Source organism: Ambystoma mexicanum, chromosome 5p (assembly GCF_040938575.1).
Source record: "Ambystoma mexicanum isolate Mex_15411 chromosome 5p, UKY_AmexF1_1, whole genome shotgun sequence".
NCBI classification, from domain to species: domain Eukaryota; kingdom Metazoa; phylum Chordata; class Amphibia; order Caudata; family Ambystomatidae; genus Ambystoma; species Ambystoma mexicanum.
In genome coordinates, this window is record NC_090930.1 from 970,597,028 (window position 1) to 970,618,436 (window position 21,409).

General features: G+C 44.6%; 1 protein-coding gene across 9 annotated transcripts in view; it reads left to right on the top strand.

Annotated features, from left to right (window-relative positions):
- The window catches only part of MAK (male germ cell associated kinase), a 695,810-nt gene that overhangs the window by 334,523 nt on the left and 339,878 nt on the right, over positions 1-21,409 (top strand). For all 9 annotated transcript variants that reach the window (XM_069613432.1, XM_069613434.1, XM_069613429.1 and 6 more), the window contains one exon: positions 2,375-2,546. In XM_069613432.1, the coding sequence (XP_069469533.1) occupies positions 2,375-2,546 (172 nt within the window). The remainder of the gene's footprint in view (positions 1-2,374; positions 2,547-21,409) is intronic.

Sequence of the window (21,409 nt, forward strand, 5' to 3'; positions counted from 1 at the left end):
TAATTCACTTTAGCTTGCATAAGCTTGCACACCGGGTTTCTCATATCACTGGAAACTCGCTGGTCGCGTTGCTGCTTCCCATGGCTTCTCAGCTCACACAATGTGGTTGAGGTCAGGGTCTCACCTCCTGTCCCCAGACACGCCTGGGTCGGTTCCTCTGACCATGGGAACGAGCAATCCACAGCCGCAACGAAAGGGCCGACAGTCTCCGCAGCTCTCTTCTTTCCGACTTTGCCAGCTCCCTGGAGACAAGTCTCATTCGCCTCGCTTCCGCAGACTGCCTCCCTCCGCATGTCCTTAGCTACTTCACACCCCATCCTCCACAGGTCCTCTCTTGGCTGGACCGGCTTCTCTGCTGCAATCTCCTGACAACCTGGTCCTTTCTGCTGTGGGCTCCACCTTTTATGCACCTGAGCCCTGTTAAGTGGTTTCAGGTGTGAGTCCTTAGTCGCTCTTGCCTGGCCATAGTTAATACAATGAATGGGACATGCCTGACCTTCATCTCTGTAGTCTTCCAAGTCCCTCTTCTTTGTACCAGTACTAGAATGGTGTTTTGTGTGGGAAGTGTTCATTCCTCTTTGAGGCTTCTTCTACTTCTCAGTACCTTGTGGTAACTCCTGGGGAGAAATAGGGCATGGGTGGAAATAGCCCATGAAGGCTGATGGAAGGGATGGTAAGTTGGTGTTCGGAAGTTGGGGAATACCATGCCTTGCCGTCAGGCACACTCTCCCCAAGGACCCTCCACCCAGGTGATCCTCCCTCACTTGTCCACCCCAAGGGTTGGGATCCAACAGTGATTGTTCTCCCCTTGAATACTCTGCCCAGGTGGCCAGGCAAAGGAATTTGAGGATGCCCTCAGGTTTCTCACGTAAGCCAAAGATTAAAATCTATCAATACCCAAAAAATGTGTCGTGGGTTTCAGAAAAGGGAGAAGCACAGATACGAATTGTTCTTCAAACAGTACATTATTCTGGGGTCGTCTATACAGAAGAAACAATAGGATAAACATGGGTTAACCAACAATTTAATAACTAACAATTGCAGCCAACATGGTCTTCCATATTGATCTGATGGAGGTTTAGCGTTTCTGATAAATCATTTTTACCCCACCACCAATACCATTTGGCTCAGTTCTTGTCAATAGTGTAATAGCCATCATGCACAGCCAGTGCTAAATCAGGACCATATGGATCAGTAAGCCAAGTCTCCGCCAGGAATGTTAAATCAATATTATCCTTTATGTAGTCTGCCACATTGCTAGCATTCTTCAGGAGTGAGTGCGTATTAAGGTAGACACAGGCAAGGCTCTCAGTAACAGCCTCAGCAGCCATACGCTCGTGAGAAGCTGCAGAAGTATCTAGATTACCTAGGTTGCCCAAGTGTAAAAGAGTAATCTCATCATTAGATACAAAGTCATCAGAGCTCCTCTCCTGAGAAGACCCAGTGCAAGTAACATTAACACCCTTGACTGTGCAATTTAACATCTGAATAGATTTAAGGCGCACATCAGCAATATCAGGAGCAAAAGTAGCAACAATATCCTTATTACAAGTAGTAGGACTCTCATTGTCACCATAGTGGTAATTATATATTAGAGTGCGGTGACGAGTCAAGAATAATATCAGAAGGTGTTGCCATGAGGATACAAGCTATTATATTGTAGGGGGTGCACAGCGTTGTGCTCAGCTAGTTCGCAATCGGTAGAATTCAATTCAGCTGGGAGAGCAGTGTCGATATCCTTGGGTGGAGAAAGAGCCAAATCTAAAAAATTTGCCACAATGGACTTCGGCCGTGAGATGTACTGCTCTAGAGTAATCCATGTAATGCAGAAATAGCAGTAAAATGGCAACAAAAATAAAGTAGCCGCGTACCTGCTCACCTCCCTCACACGCACAAACCAGCAGCACTTTGTATTACGTTCAGCCTCTAAATAGCACTGTGAACTAAATGATGATGGTAAATGTAGTCCTGCAGTGAAATCCTAATTAATAGCATGTTTCACTTCTTTAAAAACAACATATAGCACACAGCGCACCACTGCCCATAAGAGCCACACCGAGCTACAGCACCCAGCAAGAACCAGCGGCTCCTTGCTGATGCGCCGTTCAGCCTCTAAATACTATTGGGAAAAATACCAGAATAATGGAAAATGTAGTTCTGCAATGAAATCCTTAATAGCACCTGCCAAAGCCATACGTGCATGCATTTATAAAAGATTTGTTGTGGATCGTTTCCACTTTTATAATGAAAATTGCAAGTGCATTTCTGCGTGCCCAGTTCCTTGTATGGTATATCTTTTTAAGGAATCAGTGTTTTTGTTTCCAAAAATAACCAAATGACTAAAAGTAATACTTGAAACATTATTTTCATACAGGTATCGTGCACCTGAGGTTTTGCTGAGGTCTTCAGTTTACAGTTCCCCAATTGATATTTGGGCAGTTGGCAGCATTATGGCTGAGCTGTACACATTAAGACCTCTCTTCCCAGGAACAAGTGAAGTGGATGAAATCTTCAAAATTTGCCAAGTAATAGGGACACCAAAGAAGGTGAGCTGTTCATGATTCTGCTATGCCCTTACAATGTGTTGACACATTTCCTCTAACAAGCTAACGTCCCCTGAATCTGTAATAATGGCTCCCACTGAATGCTGTTTCCTGGTGCCGAGAGGCTTTGCCTTTTCCAGTTTAACTACCCTGGGTTTTCTGATCTCTTCCTTTTTAACTTGGTATTAATGCCTAGAGTTTCTAAGACACACTACACTATTTTCCATCAGTGGAGTGGCAATATAGAAGGATGGACTGATCTGCTGATGCTGACTGTATTAATAAAGACTACTTGCTCCAAGAACGTCATGTAGGGGCCGCAAGGGGTCGCAAATGTGACCCCTGTGGTCCCCCTTTCTGCCCCTAAAAAGAAGAAAGAAAAACAAACTTTTTCTTTTTAAAATTGTGGCTTTGCTTCTGGAGTGCTTGGTGTTCTGATAGCTATAGCCAGTAAGATAGCTCAGCTCAGTGGATTGAGCTCTCGGTGCTGCAATGTCTGTGTGATCTGCAGGTTGCAGGTTTGACTCCTGGCAGTGTCAACTCAGCCTTTCATCTTGCTGAGGTTGATAAATGAGTACCAATACAGATTGGGTGATATTGTATGTATATTTGTGCTATATGAAGCTCTTAAGCGTAAGTGCTATATAATAGCAGATTGTTTGGCCTTGGACGTCTGCTTGCATTCACAGTAATTTGGTAATATGAGACTATATGTGCTGATATTAACGATACATATGGTGATCCATTCTTGTATGAAATGTAAATCACTTCACAGTGATATCGTAACCATGTTTTGTCAAGGGGTAAAAGTTTGTGTTCCATCACTTCCTGTGATTTCACATCGGGTGCGGGTCAAATGACATCACTTCATGCGATGTTATCAGAGGTCAATGGTCGAGTGATGTCACTTCCGCTATCCCTGGAATTTTGGTGAAATGACGTCCCTGACTTGCTCTTAGCTTTACACTCTCCAGCAGTGCCAGCCACTAGAGGTGGGTCTCCACTGTCAAATCCTCATATGAGATGTGAGAGGGACAGACTGTGCCCACAGCGCCTTTCTGGCCTGATGTCTTCCCTCAAAACATTGAGATTAAGTGAGGCCTTCAACTTGATGTGGGCTACGTAACCCTTCTGGATATACAAGTATCATCATGCCCCCCTGATCTTACCACTTCCTTGTTACTCTGCCGCTCCACACCCTTCTTGACACTCAACTGTTTGGGCTACGGATTGATGTAGAGCCTTCTGGATTGGTCCTGCTGTGTCTCCCTCACTGCTCTCCAATGTTTACATTGTAATAGTGTGTCACGTATCCTGCACATGCGTTCCATTTTTTTCTTTTCCTTTTTTGAATTTATTAGCACCTGCTATGGGTGGTAATTTTAGTAATGCCCTTCTTAAGGCTGTACCATTGGGTAATGTTCCACCACTCCTGTCAGATACACAGCCCATCTTGCATTATCACTGTATCAGAACATTGTCATATTGGCCTTTCTATAGCACACATTTAAATTGCTGGTATAAGCCTTCTGTTCCAAATGGTCAATGTTTGGATATCCTTTTTTTTTGTTAACTGAATATTCTGCCTTCATTGTGTGGAATGGTCTAATAGCAATAATAACTACCTTGTGCCATTACCTGGTGATAACATTCCTTGGCCCTTTTCCAATGTCCTGACTTCTCTCTGGTCTGTACATCTGGGGCAGGGGCTGCTACAACCTGGTAGTACCCCTCAAAATGCTGCAGTATTGCTTTAATAATGATGTATGCACATGCAAATACTATTTAGCTTTATTTGTTGTTGGTCGGGTCAAACTTACTATTAGCTAAATTGACTTTTTAGGAGTGGTGGTAGCTTTTTTAACAGTGGGAGCTACTGTGGACATAATCCAAGCAGAATACCTATCAAGAATATCTAATTTTCTTGCAGACCAACTAAGCAGAAACCTGTCTGCTTTGCACCAGAGGAAGCTTGATGAGTCTCGACATGTTTAGCTTATGGGGAAACTGACTATAGACCTGTTTGTGATCAAGATCAGTTTTAGAGGGTTTTCAACAGCTTTTTGGAACAGGACTCGAAGGGGGCACCTTCTTGAAGGAAGGGAAGTTTCTATATGTGTCTTTACTAATTCCTCTTATATTGAGGACCATGAGGAGGTGTTATGGACAATCATGCAGGATCGTTGGGTGTGCCGTGGAAGATCGGATCCCTGACACTGAGGAGCCAGTAAGTGGACAAGTTGATTCCTCTGATGGTTCATCCCAGATTGCACATGAGGAAGACATGCAACAGGATCACTTTCATTGATTGCTTGACTCCTGAGCAGTGCCGTTTCAGACATCTTAAATTACCACATCACTGAATAAACCATTCCCTGAGCTACAATAGCCCTCTTGACATGGAGAACTAATGCCAAATGATAGAAGAATTTCTGCCACTGATGCACTAGCAAGAGCTTCTAGCTGAAGTAAGCTTAATTAAACTGCATCTATGAGCAGTAATCTTCTTAAAGGGACCAGGGCCTCTTCCTTTTTCCCTGCAGTGGAACAGTTAACGAAAGGCCTGCTACCCTCTTCCCTCCCAGAATGCCAGCCTATGCCATCCTGGAAACTCAACACTGTGCTGTTGGCACGTATGCACCATCGTTTTTAGCCCATTTATAGCAGGCTATTGAGTTTTGGTAAGTAGTCTCCTTACTAGTGTGACAGAGGCAGGGTGGGATGTTCCAATAAATGGACTAAGAGTGAGGTTTTTAGTCTTTATTTTACACAGCAAAATGCTCAACACCAAAGTCAGATCAACAAACATAAAACGTGGTAAAGACAACCAAGCAAATTCTCCGACCCTTGATTGACCAATCTTCACATCCCAGGGTGGTTGCTGCTCCTTGCGACTAGCTAGATGCGGTTTACCTGGGTCTTGTGCCTATGGCTATCTAGAACCAAGTGTCCTCAACAAGTCCAGATCCAAGTCTGCTTTTTGGAATTCCTCATTGATGTACTACTGTGTCACCTCCATCAGCTGTAGGTATTTTTTTAATTGTATTTGTTTTATTTTTTATTGTGCATGTAGTCAAAAATTAGACTTTATGCACATCAAAATCAATACAAACGACATTATTCTAAAACGATTTTACAGAATCTTTCATAAAATAACTTTCTTTTCTGCAAAAATATATAAATCATCATAATTAATTTACTTATTCATCAATTAATTTTCCATTATAACGACAATTTTATAAAATGCAATTCATTTAGTAGCTCAAGAGATAGAAGATTTCCTTCCCCGCAGATACTCTTATCCAGAATTCTTGTGTACTAAGCCAATCAGTATGGTGTACAAAACGTGCAAAAATATCTGAATCTTAAATCTTCTGTGTACTCAAAAGATGTTGAATGTCGTGGGGACAGCTTTTTCCACACAGGTAGTGATTTTGCTCCCTTGGATCAAATCTTAACCAGATTCTTTGAGTTTCCTTAGTTTTAATCCGGTTTAATTGAAAGTGCAAGAGTTCTGCATGCCATATTGGGTTAGGAGATCTTATGTAAGGCAGCACATATTTTCTTGCTTTCTCACAAAGGGTAACATTTTTAAAGCATTTCATATCACAAAACGAGGCCCTGGTTGAAACCCAGTCCATTCTCATCAATGAGTATTTTACCTCCTCTGGATTTTCAACCAGAATTTCTTTTGTTGCTTCAAAGTCTGTTAGAATTCTCTATACATCCTGTTTCAGGGTCATCAAGTAGTCCCTCCTTTCCGGGTCCATAAGATCCCTTATGTCCTTATACAAAGAGTTCTTACGAGAAACCACTATTGATCTGTATAATGAGCATCAAGGGATTGCAGACCCAAATTCATATCTCGGGTGCGCTATTGGTATGGACATGGGAAGGGAATAGTGCTTTCTTCCACACACATCCTTTTATGCAAGCCCAGTTGAATTAATGTGCACTACAGTTGATTTCCATGCCATAAAGAATTGCCAGAGCTATCTTCCCCATATAAAATGTTATACGCAGAAGGAGAGAGAATCTATAGAATATCTTCAACTGTTTTTTCAGCTGACTTCTGAATTGAGTTGTTTTACTCTCCATCTCAGAGGCTAGATCTTTTTACTGATTGAGATGTTCTCAATTGAAAGCCCAGAAATATATATTTTTTTTTTACAACAGGTAATACTTGCTTGCCCATCTTCCAGGCAAATATGTTTATTTTTGTTTGATCACTTCCCAAATATTACTACGTTTGATTTAGAAGGATTTATTACCAGCTCATTCTCGCACTAATATCTCTCCATGGCCTAAATAAGATGTTGAAGGCCAATGAGAGTGTAATTGACCAGGGCTATATCGTCCGCATAGGCCTAACAGTTGATTTTACATTTGCCTATTTTTGGACATGCCAGGATATACTTAGACAAGAATTCAGCAAGGTCCACCAGATACAGGTTAAAGAAGCAGGGAGAAAGAATGCATCCCTGCCTCACATATCTGAGGGTAGCTTCCTTTTCATATTAAGTCTCTTTTGTATTGTTTGCTCATGCAGGGCTATAATTATTGCCAACAGCCCTTCAGGGATTCCCCAACCTTTTAACTTTAGTCGTAATTTGTCCTTGTTGACCAAATCAAAAGCTTTCATTAGTCAATAAGGGCCATATAAATGGGTTTCATTTGGGTGTTGATGCTTTTCCCCTTGATAATATTCAAAACCAGACTATTTAATGTAGTTCACAGCCCTTTGCGGAATGCAATCTGAAGCTTGGACAGGATACCCTTGGACTCCACCCATTTCTCTAGTTCTTGCAAGTCAATGCCTTAAGATATCTTGCTGTCACAGTCCAGTCGGGCGATAGGGCCATAGTTGACAGGCTCAACCCTATCTCCCTTCTTATAGATGGGGAGGATAATAGCCCGTCTCCAAGACTCAGGAAGTCTTTGGGTAGATATAATATTCTTGAAGAGTTCAAACAAGATTGCCGAACAGCTTGTTACATTGGTCTTCGAGAGCAAATTGTTGAGCCCATTGGGACCCGCCAATCTCGATCTTGAGGAGTTGTTAATTCATCTTTCAACGTTATCCCTATCTATATGGAGCTCCCATCTCACCTCACTAGATATAACTGCTTGGTTTAGTGCTAATTCTTTTTCGGTACCTCACTGAAGTACTTTGACCAAATATTTTCAGGTATTAGTCGATTGCTGCGCACCTTGCGAGAGCGTCCGATTGTTCACTATTGCCCACATTTTCTTTGCATGCATAGTTAACACTGTGAAGACTGCCCTCTTTAAAGCATGTAATATCCACTAGACCAAAATAATGGACATACCCTTGCTGGGGAATAAAACCAGGACATAAGTTGCAAAGATGAACACATTTTATATGAAATAAAATTAGCAAGCAAAGAAGTCTGCTGCCCAAGAGCGCTCTGCCAAACAATACACAGGCAGCACATTAAAAGGACACACAGCGTCAGTGATGACGTAGCATATATGGCACACAATCTAGCATTGTATTCGGGAGAAGACTATGGCACAGTTGATGCTATAATGGAAGCAGGATGCCAATTGGTCGTTGCTTCAAGTCGCTCTTAGCACACGTGGGTCTGCTGGGCTCATCTCTGCGGTATGAAGGTCAGGTCGGGTGCACAATATAATTATCTGACTAAACTAAACAACAGAAGCGGATAATGCGAAAATAATGACCCACATACAACCTTGCATGAGTAGTGGTGGTTAGGTCGAATGAGCTAATATATTGGCATTCCAACCTTTTCACTCGAGGTTCCCTTTGATTGAAAATGAAAGTATTCGGGAATTTCTGTCCTGGAATACGAGAGGATTTACTCATTTGTTCAACCGATTTGATGTCGAGATAAAAAAAGGTTTTTGCCATCTGCCTGCAAGAGACATGGTTAAGCGATCCACCAGCTAGAGACGGTTTTGTGATTCTCTTAAACCCCGCAATTAAAAACGCAAAGGGGCGTCCTTCCTCTGGATTGTTGATGATGATTAGGATAAACACGTGGTGGCGGCTCATTGACTCATTTAGTCCTAATCCATTTGTGCAAGGAGCCTTACTTCAAACAAATAATAAAAATATGAACATAAGGAAGCACCTGCTTATCTTAAATGGATATTGGAACCCGAAAAAAATCAGCACAAAATAGTTTCTGGACTCAATAAAACATCCTATTGACAACGCAATATTGAATTATAAGAACGTTTCAATAATCTGCGCTGGAGACTTAAATTGTACATGGTTCAAATACGACCAAGTTAACCAGGTGTTTAAACTATCACCAAACAATGAAGTAAGTAGTCGAGCGCACTGTTGGAGCCACGTATTAGGAAATCGCAACTGTAAAATGGTCAACGGTCATGTGCCAGGTGATCAACCGCCAAAACAAACGTGGTCGGATCACAACGCACAATCAATCATTGACTTTTTTTGGGTTTCCCAAAATCTATTTGAAAAGGATTTGTCATTATTAATATCTCCTATGTCAAGTAGTGACCATAACCTATTGCGGTTGGCCTGTCCAAGGGAATGGACAAATGAAACAAGAATACACAATATACCACTTTCTGTGAATGCTGGGGGAAGTCGCCTTAGGATAAATGGTTCCAAAATACAAAAACTTAATCAGAAGCTTCTTTATGACAAATCAATGTCGGTTGATTATGTTCCCTTGCTTTCGGATTTCGTCATTGAAAGAGCCTCTAATTCTGTTATGGCACAAACACATGAACATCTATCATCAACATTATTGACGCTAGCAAAAAAAGCCATGCGACATGATGTGAGGAAATTGAAAAAATCATATATTGCAATAGAATCCATCAAAATTGCAATTAAAAAGCGTCGACAATTGTATCGGAATTGGTTAAAATCCCAAAAAATGATTATTGAACAAGAAAAAGCAGAGTTATTAATGAAACAGTTAGTCCAGAAGAATTCTCGAGAAATCTGGGCAATCCTGAAGACAGGAAACTCAAAACATCACTCTGCTTTGTCAAATGGGATCGATGCATTGCAATGGGAACTTCACTTTGCTACAATCTTCAGAAATTCACAGCATGAAGAAATAAGACCTGCTGAACATAATTTGTCATCTTGGGATATGCAAATCTCAGCCGAAGATATAAAAGCAGTTATACGGACCCTGAAAAATTCACATGAATGGGCAATGTTCATGGAATCACTATTCCTACGATTATCCGTAACAATGACGATTCCGGTCTCTTGGCGTGAAGCAATAATTGTTCCCATTTATAAAAAGGGAAATCGGGCAGATCCAACTAACTATTGCCCGATAGCCCTGTCAGATACAATTGGGAAGATATTTGCTTCCTTTTTACGCCAGAAGCTGGTACAATGGTCTATAATTGAACAAATTCCGGACATACGGCAAACAGGTTTCACCAAAGGAGTTTGTGTGAATCTCCTACTAATGACTATTCTGAAAGTTGAAAGTTTAAGAACCAAATCACGATTGTATGTAGCTTTCATTGATCTATGGGGTGCTTTTGATAGCATCAATCGATCAAAATTGTGGCAAAAATTGGAAATGTCCCAGTAACTTAATTGAACCTATAAGAGCGTTGTATTCAAATACCGTCATCAGCATAAGATTGAATAACCAAAGCACCTTATCTAATCGGATATCTACAAACATGGGCGTGAAACAAGGCTGCCGAGTTATTCAAATTGTTTATTGCTGATATTCCAACACATCGTAAAAATGTAAGATGTTTTCCACCTATTTTAAATAATACATAAATCGGATGCATCATTTACGCTGATGACGTGGTTCTCTTAGACAAGACCCCGATAGGTTTTCAAAGGCAAATAACAAATCTACATGACTATCTAAATAAAAACGATTTGGTATTAAATACTGAAAAAACCAAGATAATCATCATTGGTAAGACAAATACCAAAAATAAACATCAATTTAGATGGAAAATTGATAATAAACATCTGGATGTGGTAGATTAAATAAGATACCTGGGAATCTCATTTAACAATTCATTGTGTGAACAGCATTGGAAAAGTGACATGACAAATCGAATGATTCAGTTTAGTATTCAAGCTCAGTTGCTGTATAAAACCTATGGAAAATTCACCTTAACCCCCGTACTGACATTTTATACCCAAAAAGTAGTTCCAGCTATAACTTTTGGGTCTGAAGCGGGATGGAACATTGACATCACCTTTTGGAATAAATTAGAAGGCATCTTTTGGCGACGAGTTCTGAAGCTACCGGCGTATATTTCAATGAAGCAGCTAAGATATGAACTCTCTTTGAATTCTCTTCATGCATGTGTCATGTGGAAATATTTGATGGCTCTGCGGAAAATGATTTCGACGCCAATTCCACCAGTTTATCAAGTTTTTTCCTCCAGGCCAGGCACAGGAAAATCAAATCTCCTGGAAGAGTGGAAACAATGTATGGAACAGATCCTAATACACGCTGATCTAACAGTAGAAGCTTTGGTAATGAGACCACAAGCCGTAAAAAAAAATTTGAACTTTCATGTTGGATTCAAAATAATGACGAACGTCTAAGAATGCCAACGACTTTAGACTCCGGGTTGGGAGCACATAAGTTAGGTGTACCCTGCCGCTACCTAACAAATTGTCCTTCCCGACATCATCGTGAGCAATTTCTACGTATTCGTCTAAATTCTATAAAAACCAAGGCGATGATGTGGCTTCGTCATTCAAAAGAAGTAAATAACAATAAGTGTCGCTTCTGCCTGAAAGAAATTGAATCTTTAGAACATTTACTTACAAAATGTACCCAGGCCACACAAAAACGGATTCTGCACTTGGGAAGCTTCAGTCCAGTGAACTCTGAATCTCGGGACTGGTGATCATATGCAATGGCTGGCAGTTCAGGGAAATTAAGCTGCGCTGTGGTGGATTTTGTAGACTCTTTAGAGCTGGAGGCTTTTATATGATCATTGATCGAACACTTGTTGTCTTCCTTGTTTTCATTTAGATAAGATGCTGAAGTTCATTGATAATGCTAAATTGTATGTCGGTTGCCAGACATTTGGTCGAAAAAAATTGGTCGACCAGACAAATGGTCGAACCAATTTGGTCGAAAACCAAATGGTCGAATTTTTTATTTTTTTTTATTTTAACCCTTTTTTTTGGGGGGGGGGGGGTCCCCCCCAACCCCCTTTTTTTCTGTAAACACCCCTTTTTTAACTAAACGAAAACCCGAAAAATAAATATATAAATAAAAAAAAATTCGACCATTTGGTTTTCGACCAAATTGCGTCGACCAAATTGCAGTCGACCAGTTTTTTTTCGCCGAGTTGACTGGACACCTTGTATGTCTAGTGAGGAAACCAACAAAACTTTTATGTTGTAACAAAAGTCTGATGCCACAGTGTGAGCACTGAGGCAATCAAGTCTGAAGTTTCAAATAAAAAAAAAAAAAAAAAATTTTAAAAAACCTTGCATGAGTAGTGTTGGTTAGGTCGAATGAGCTAATATATTGGCTTTCCAACCTTTTCACTCGAGGTTCCCTTTGATATATTTATCCCAGCACCCAGGTGCCCACAATAGGGGATTGACCTGCCCGCGGCCTTGTTTGAATTCTCTTGATCTAGGAAGGCAGTTTAGAGGATATACTGTGGTTTTAGGATTAGGCCTGTGGTGGATGTTCTGGACTGACCAACGTGCAGTGGTCTGTTGGGTTTCAACATGAAAGAGGGTGAGGGGTTAAGGACTGATGGGACCTGGCCTGTCGGGTGGGGGTAGAAAGGGCATGGCAAGTTTAGTGGAGATGGATGGGCACTTGTGTTAAAGGCTAGCTATGATCTCACGTTCTGCAGTGAGCATAATCTGGGGAAGTGATGCAGGACAGTTGCAACAATAAATGATTGGACTTTCGTGGGAACAAGCTTCGGGCAGAGCAGACAAGGCAGGTAGGTGGTGGCGGTTTGGGCTCTGTGCTGTGTGAAGCACTGGGGGATGGGGAGAGACTTGGATTTTGCAGAGGGTTGATTTTCGGGGCCTAGTTAAATGATGGCGCCTGCTCAAATACAAAATGGTGCTCATTAGTTGGCTGTGGGTTAGGTGTTACAGGCGCATTTTTGTTACATCATGTGATCAGGTACTTTGGGGTGGGGAGCCACCCTCCCTTAGGTTACATGGACTTTAGACATGGTGAGAGGGTTTGGGGGGGATTGTACCGCCTCATCTGCAACATTCCTGCCTTTTGTTACTCCTAAAGTAACGAATACCCTCCCCCAGTGCGTCTATGTTCTTCAGCCTTTTTACTGCTTCATCCCAAGCACGGGGTACCTATTTATGGGCATCCAGGCTCTACACACACTTCTCAGACTTCTCCCCCACCGTGCATATTCCACAGGAGTGCATGTCATATAACTACATCCCCATCCCCGTCCAGGTCTACCCACACTTCCTTGTGATTTTCAAGATCTTGGGGTTGCTCAATAGTAGTGTGATAAAGGTTATCTACCACATCTCCTGTATTGTATATTGCCACCATGCAGTATTTGGGCTCATTTGTTTCACCTGTCTGCACTTGGGCTTCTTTGATATCATGAGGCACTTTATTGGTTGAATTTCTGTTGCCGATTGTCACCATCATCATCGCACTACTCAGTACTGTCTTTGTGCAGCACCTGAGGCCTAGCTGGTACACAGAGAAAATCAGCAAGAAGAACACAATGATGGGCACCACCATCTTTATGATTGTTCCAAGCCACGAGGGTACCTACCTGAAGGCCATGCTGAAAGTCATCACTCCTGATCCCCCCCCTTCCTTCTGCATTTTCACCCCCAGCTCATGTACTGCGGCAATCACATGTGACAATGTCCCATACTCCTAAGTCCCGTCCCCTTTCCTCATATTTGTGGTGCATTCTGTCTTTCAGGACGGGACCAGAGTACTTTTCTTTAAAAACCATCAACATTTTTATTTTTGTCCTTTTATTTTCACACAGGGCCACTGCATGTGGCAGTAACCCCACCCTCCTGAGCCCCGCCCCGTGCATGACCCTTCAGCCCTTTTCTCCATACGGTGGTGGCTGGACCCACTAGCATCACCAGAAATGTTTTCTTTTATTCCCTTTGTTCTTCCTTCCTGCTCCGGTTCCACAGTCATCTAGTCTGTCTATGCCAGAGCATCTGGGATTCATGTCCTGTTCATCCTGCGAATGCCGTTTCGCGAGGGCGGTTCGCCACTCTTTGCCTGGAGTGTCTAGGCCCAGAACATTGTTGTGACTCGTGTTTTTATTGTGACTCCCTCTCCGTCCGGGCACTCCAATGTCGTTTTCATTTGGTGGGAGGAGGTGTTTCAACACGTCCTCCACTGCATTTGCAGCTCATCGATGAAAAGAAGAAACGCCCGGTAAGTTCTTTACTTTTTAGGGTGCCCCGGCCAGGGGACTCCTTCCCAGGGTCTGCCAGGACCAGGAGGGGCTCAAGTAACTCTTCCGCAGGGTTATTCCTGAGGTGTCCCGCAAGGGGCCTAACAGGCGCACCAGAGCTTTCTCCGAGGGTCCCCACAGTGGGCCTGCCAAAACCAGACATTCCTCGGAGTTTCCCCATTTGGGGGCTAAAGTTCAGTCCAGTTCTTCTCGGGGTCTGGATACCTGACGTCTCCACTTCTGGAGCGTTCCATACCGATACCGGTGTTCACCCTGAGGTCTCCATTTCTGGAGCTTTCCACACCGATTTGGGACTCGAGGCCCCTTTTGAGGGAGCTAAACATCCCATGGCTTAAACCCGAGGTTCCTCTTCTTCGTGCTAAATCCAATACAGACAAAATCGAGGGATCCTCTTTGAGGGTCTTGTCCATGAAGTACATTCCTCAACCTTCCCACACTCAGGGTCATGGTGATACCGGTTGTGTCGAGGGGGCAAAGAAGGCGATCACGCACCACAGTCCATCTAGTACCGGCTCTGCCAAGGTTCTTCCATTGGAGGCTAATTCTGGGGCAGTCCCTAAGGTGTCCACTAAACACCCTAGATCTGTCAGTACCAGCTCAGCCGAGGGTCCTTGTTTCAAGGCTAAAATGTCACATAAGACACCTGAGGAGACCATTGCCTCACTTTCTCCTGTGACGCAGTTCACCTGAGGTGTTGACAAAATGGCGGCTCAACCTCCAGGGGCCACGGCGGCCATTTTGACTACCTCTCTTACACCGACATGCACTATGACTGGGGCTGGGAGCATTCCCTTTGGAGCTGAGCAGTTTTTTCCACGCCTTGTGGACAACAAGAACCCATTCCGCCCTTCTGTCGATTGGCATGCTCGGGCACTGCTGCCTCATACAGTCTTGCTTCCTCCTGGTTCCGCACCCCTGATCTATGTGGATCCAGCCGGTGGCGGCCTTCCTGGCAACCATCCTCATTGTGTTCATGGGGGTATGCCCCTCACAAGGGGCATCTGCCCACTCCAGCGCATAGAATTACATCTGAGGATGATATTTTGGGGGAAATTTCAGACACTCATGCGCTCTGATCCCATGAGGGCGTACTTTAAGGTTCTATTCAGGGAAATGTATCCTGAAACGTCTGTACCGCTGTGATGCTGGAAATGCATCGGAGGGACAGGGCCTCCATATCCTTATCCTTTACAGCTTTTTATCGTGTGTTCTGTTGTGTTTTCCACGCAGGAGTTCATGTGGGACTCCTGGCGGTGCAGCTCTCTTTTAGTTTGGTGTACAGAACCATTGGATACCCTTATGGCAACCATGGGTGGGGGTACAACCCTGTGCCCCTAGTGTATGTTTTTGGGCACCTGTGTGTGGCCCACAGAGCAGGGTATGGGCTGGTGGCAGCTCCATGCTGAATTTGACAGGTGCCCTGAGTATCCTCCATTTTGGTATGGTGCCCTGCCCTGCCATTGGAACCAGTTGATTCCTGATAGGAAACAAGATGGCCCCTGCGGCCTCTTGCTTTCTATTGCCTATTACCTTGTTTTCCTAAAGTCCTGGGAAGCCCTGACTCTGTCCCTTCCCCCTGACCGGCTGTTGGGTGGAAGTTCCATATATGGTGTTGTTGTGAAGTCCAGGCCAGATTGGCTGGAGCCTTCCCAGTGACTGTACGTTGTGGGTACACCCTGTGGGTGGGACCTGGGTGAATGGAGTGTGTGACGAATACGCATTCTGTGTTGTGGGTGTCTAGTATCTGGTGTTTGACAAAAAGACTGAGACAGCCCTGCCCGAAACTGGTATGAATGCAGTGTGGGGTGTTGAATGGCTGGGTACTTGTCCCAATACACAAAACATGTTGGAAGTGTCTGGAGAGGAGTGAATGGTCTGAATGCACTATGCACCTCATTGCCTGCCTGCATGAATGCCCTTCTGACCGATTGGTTGCCTGAGTGTGACCCAGCAGAATGAATGGGAGATCAACTAGAATATCTGGGGGCCTCTCACTGCTAGAATTCGTGTTCAGGAGCTGAAGAGAAACTGGAGTTGAAACTGAAGCTTAACCTTGAAGCCCTGCTGGACGAGAAGAATTGCTGTTGCTCTCCTTCACAATCTGAAAGCTGCTGTGTCTCCAAGGTCTGACCCAGAGAGGACCTAGTAAGGCGCCCTCTTCCAGAGCTACGAGGGATCATCGTGCACCAGCTGATCTTTGCCAAAACTCCCTGGTAGACAGACCTACGGCAGGCTGCTGACCGGAGACGGGGACTGCTGCGGAATCCCAAAGAGAAGTGCCCGGACTGTTGCCCGCCACAGTCGACGACCGCTGTCGCCGACTGGAGCCGCCATGCTCCCGTTTGCCTAAGAACTTCATTTGATCCACGGACGCTCTCGTCTGCATCGCCGCCCGCTTTATCCCGCTGGAGAAGGCCCGACCATCGACGCTCCGAGGAGCATCCGCCTGTGGGTTTTCCACCACCTAAATACCACAGACGCCGACGACTTGACGCCCTTGCTGGGCCACAGTTCATCATCTCTTTGCGGTCCAGAACTATCGTCACTGAAGTGTCCCGCACGCCTCTTCCTTGCAGGACACCAACGCTCAGTCATCGACAAGCACCGCTAGGAACGAAGCTGCCACTTCACCGCTGTAGTTCACCCTGTTCTGCCTCGGACGCTCGATGACCCGTGACTCCTGTCTTAAAGGGAGGGCACTCAAGAAGGGCCATTGATTTCCCCTCGACGAACACTACAATTCCAGGTACATTGGGGCTGTATAACTATTGTAGAAGGAAATAAGACTCATAGAACAATATATGGACTGGGCTTGTGCTATATCTTTATTTTACAGGTTGCCCAGGTGGGGGGGGGTCTCCACACAGAACTGTGTCTAGTAGTACGGGGCCAGCATTCTGCCAATTGTTCAACCATCTTGCATTCCTTCCTCTCTCTACTGCTGGTTTCCTCTTTATTTGATCTGTGTGAGGTTCTGACAGTATAGTTGATGCACTTTAATGTGATCTGATATTATTTGTGGAACCACTTTAGAACTGTATATATTTACCATTGTTGATTTTCTGAGCACAAAGTGAGTTATTGTGATAGTGTGCATAACCTTGAATATTAATTATATAAACACTGTGTTTTAACCAAAACAGTGTTTTAACACTGTCAGTGTGTAGACATTCCTTTGTGGGGGTTTGGGGACTACACTGTACTTAAAAACCAGCCTGCATCACCTTTTCAGAAGATAGGCCTTGATTGCTCGACTACGTTACCAATAATAGAGAATCTTGGCTGGGGTCCTCAGTGCCTCTCCTCTATCATATATAGAGCAGAAGTACAGACACCCCCTCCAGTCTTTACACCGGGTCACATCAATGTGGCCAAAAATTCACTCAGTCGCCAGTCGGCAGCAGTTACGAGTGGGAGATGAACAGCAATGTCCTCTCAAACTTTTTCCAGCAATGGGGTACTCCGGAGGTGGACCTTTTTGCAACTTCTTCAAACAAAAAACATCCTCTTTATGCGTCCAGGGACGTGCTCAAAGCGTCCTCCCTGGGGGACACCCTCGAGATCTCATGGGACAACATGAAAACGTATGCTTTTCCTCCATTGCTTCTGATCGATCGGTAGCTCTGCAAGCTCAGGAACATATCGAGCTGCACTCTCCTGTTCATGGCTCCTTGGTGGCCAGCTAGATTCTGGTTTTCGGAACTACAGCATCTGGCGGTACTTCCCCCCCCGATCCGATTGCCGCAGATTCCCGACCACTTTCACCAGAGCATTGACCAGATGTTGCACCCCTCCCCACAATCCTTCAGCTTGACGGCCTGGTGCCCCAGTTCTGATCGTTAACACAGTTCGATCTGTCCGAAGACAATATGCACATTACCCAAGCGGCCAGGAAGCCTTCTATGAGGGCTCAGTACAGGAGCAAATGGCTCTGGTTTTGCCATTGGTGTTTAGCTAAACAGCTCGATCCCAGGCAATCTTCGGTCGACACAGTCCTATCTTTTGTGTCTCATCTGGCCGCTTCTTGCATCCATGTTCTGTCATGCAGGACTTATCCTCTATTGCGGCCTAACTATCCACGGACAGCTGTTCCTTTTTCATTAACTAATCCAGTCATCAAAAGACATTTTTCAGTTCTTCTTCATCTCTTCCCGCCGGTGCGCACTCCTCATCCCAAATGGAATTTAAATGTGGTTCTCAACACGTTATGCCATAAGCCGTTTGAACCCATGGCAACTACCGATCTTAAATACCTTTCTTGGAAGGTTGCCTCTCTGATCGCCATAACATCAGCCAGGCTAGTAAGTGCGCTCCAAGCTCTTTCCGTGGAACATCTGTTCCTCACTTTCCACAGGGATAAGGTTGTGCTTTGCACTCATCCATCCTTCCTGCCTAAGGTGGTTATCGATTTTCATTTGAAACAATCAATCTCTTTACCAGTCTTCTTTCCTAACCCGGCATCTGATGACAAAAGAGTTTTACACAACTTGGACGTCAGGCGAGCCCTGAAGTTTTACCTAGAGAGAACAAGTGAACTCAGAAGCTCCTCACAACTCTTTCTCCCATTCGGAGACCTGAAAGAGAAACCAGCTTCCAAACCAACTATCTCCGCTGGATTGCCTCATGTTTTTCAGAAGTCTATAGCATTCAAGGCCTTCAACCACCGAAGAGCATGCATGCACATCTAGTGTGTGGCAAAACGACTGCTGTTGCCTTCCAAAAGTATGTCCATTGGGAGTCCATCACCAAGGCGGCTTCGTGGTCCTCTCCATTGACTTTACCTGAGCTCTAGGGCTGATGCCCAATTTGGCCAGGCTTTTTTTCAGAACTTATTCCAGTTAAGGGGTTTTTCCATCCATCCATACTACCTATGGTGTGTGCTTTCGAATCTCCAACAAGTATGGAGGAAAGGGGATGGGACGTAGGAGAATAACAGTTACTCACCGTAGTGACTACCTTAATCCTAGTCCATAGTCCCCTTTCCTCCATACGCCCGCCTACCGTCCCCTCTAATAAGTGTCCTCTATTGTTGCTTAAATGGTCTCAGACCTGGCGATAGAAAAGGACTGAAGGGTGATGCATGGGGCGAAGCTCAGGAGGGCAGGGTTACAGCCACGTGTGGTGGCCCTGAGGAAAAATAAAAGGACAAAAATAAAATTGTTGATGCTTATTAACAAAAGTGCTCCGGTCAGGTCCCGTCCCGAAGGATGGAATGTCCCACAAGTATGGAGGAAAGTGGACTATGGACTAGGAGTAAGGTATTCACTACAGTGAATAACTTTGTTATTTTCAGCATCTGATGAAGGTGCGAAGGTGCAACATGTACTCCCAATTTTCTTGCAAACGCCACCTTCCATAGCGGTTAGAAGGTAGGGCACATACCTATTCTGCATCATCATGAGTCGGAAATGCTCGGAATTCCACCTTGATAACGTTCAATCCTTCTTCCGTGTCATTGGCCAATTGGATGAACTCACGGCACATGATTTGGAGCCACTTGGCATTGGTTCCTGTCTGGATACTGAGGATGAGTGATGCAGAGAAGGTTTCTGCTGAGCTGAAAAGTTTGTATTTGTCTAGTATTTGTACCAGAAGATTAGAAGAGTCTTGAGATATATAATTGGAGGCATGCTTCTTTTGGGAGATTTGATGTGGCTCATGGTGGGGAAATATTTGGTAGATGGGGGGGGTTGTGCTTTGTTTAGTTGAGGTATCTTTGGTCGTTCTTGTGTCACCTCACCCCCTTTGATTTGTTCTTCAGGTATTACCAGCAGTGTGGAATTAAGTGTTGCAAGCAAACAAAAACCCCTCCGTGATGGCAGGAGGTGTAAGTAGGCTTGTTAACCGCACACCTAGTAATAGTCCATGAGGGCAGGTGTGTTTTTCTAGAGATCTGGAAAAACGAGGGTTCTGTCATGGTCACTTGCCCAGGATCACAAGAGTGGTACCATCAAGTGGAGGGAGCAGGGGGCATCATGGGTCAAGCATGTCCCGTTGGGACATTTATACAAGGGGGGGGGCTGGTTGGACACATACCTGGCACCTTTGGCGCCAGGCTCATGGAAAGATTTAAACAAGACATTTCCATTATGGGCAGAAATGCTTAGAATGAATAGGAACTCTTTTATTATGAGCAAGAATACTCTCAAGAACTCTCATTTGTGTAACTTGTCCGGGTGTGGTCTCCATCTGCATCTGCATGCAACTTCTAGGAGTGGTAGGGTGTGGCATGCAGAACTTTGCTATGGGGCGTGGCCTTAAGAGCTCAGTTATAAAAGCCAGCCCAACCCCAAGGCACACGCTTCACGTTATTCTGCACCTCCATGCAGTGTAACGCTCACCGTCGCCTGGGATTCATCTTACCTGGAGTTATCCTGCCATCTTCATCCGTGCTTCAATAGAGAATCCTGCTCTCACCTGTATACTTCCTCCTGGCACTGCGGCTTACCTGCAAACATCTCAGAGCGCAGACATCTTCCTGGCACCGCGGCTCACCTGTAATCATCTCAGAGCACAGACATCTTCTTCCTGGCAATGCGGCTCACCTACAAACACCCCGGAACGCAGACAGCATCATCTAGGCACCGTGGCATGACACACTCCATCCGAACTCGCACTACCTGCAGATAAAAGGCAAAAGACGAGGTTAGACACTTGACATTATGTTAAGGGCTCGCTGCCACTAAAACCATGCGTCTTCCATAAATCCATCACTCACCTGCTGCTGGATATCGCGGTAGCATCCATCTTCCGCTCAGCTGCATTCTGCGTCTCCACAGCCGTTGGTAGGCCGTATTTCCACCTATTTGGGCGAAAACAGAAACGTTATTCAGTGCAAAACCACCACATTGAGAGCAATAACATCAAGACATTGAGAGGGAAAAGACAAAGACATTGAAAGAAAGCAGAACGAAGGGAAAGGACAAAAGACATTGAGAGAAAGCAAAAAGAGGAACTTAGTCGCAGCCTGACTGGGCTAATACACCGGAATCAGTGAAGGATTTAGATTCCACCAACAAGCGCTCCTGCTAGAAGTAGCAGGACGGAGAACTCAACATTCACATTAACCAGGTAAGCCATATGGGCCGGTACATGCCCACAGAAATCGCACCTTGGGTCCAAGGGGTTGGGAGATAACACAGTCACCCACCAGCATATTCACGTTTTCCCATATCCATGCAGGAGCAGTGCCACCAATTGTCGCCGCCCATAGCTGATCCACAGGGGATGAAACCAGAAGGGGGAAATCTAACAACCGGGAGGGCTGCAACCGTGCCCCAATGCCTCCGCAGAGACCAGGTGAGCATAACAGGTTCTGTTGCAGTGTGTGTTAGAACCCATAATCCCTTTCCCTTCACTATAGAAACACGGACCTGTATTGGTTTCTCGAGGGCTGTGACCCATGTTAGCTTTGTGATGTGGTTTGTTCA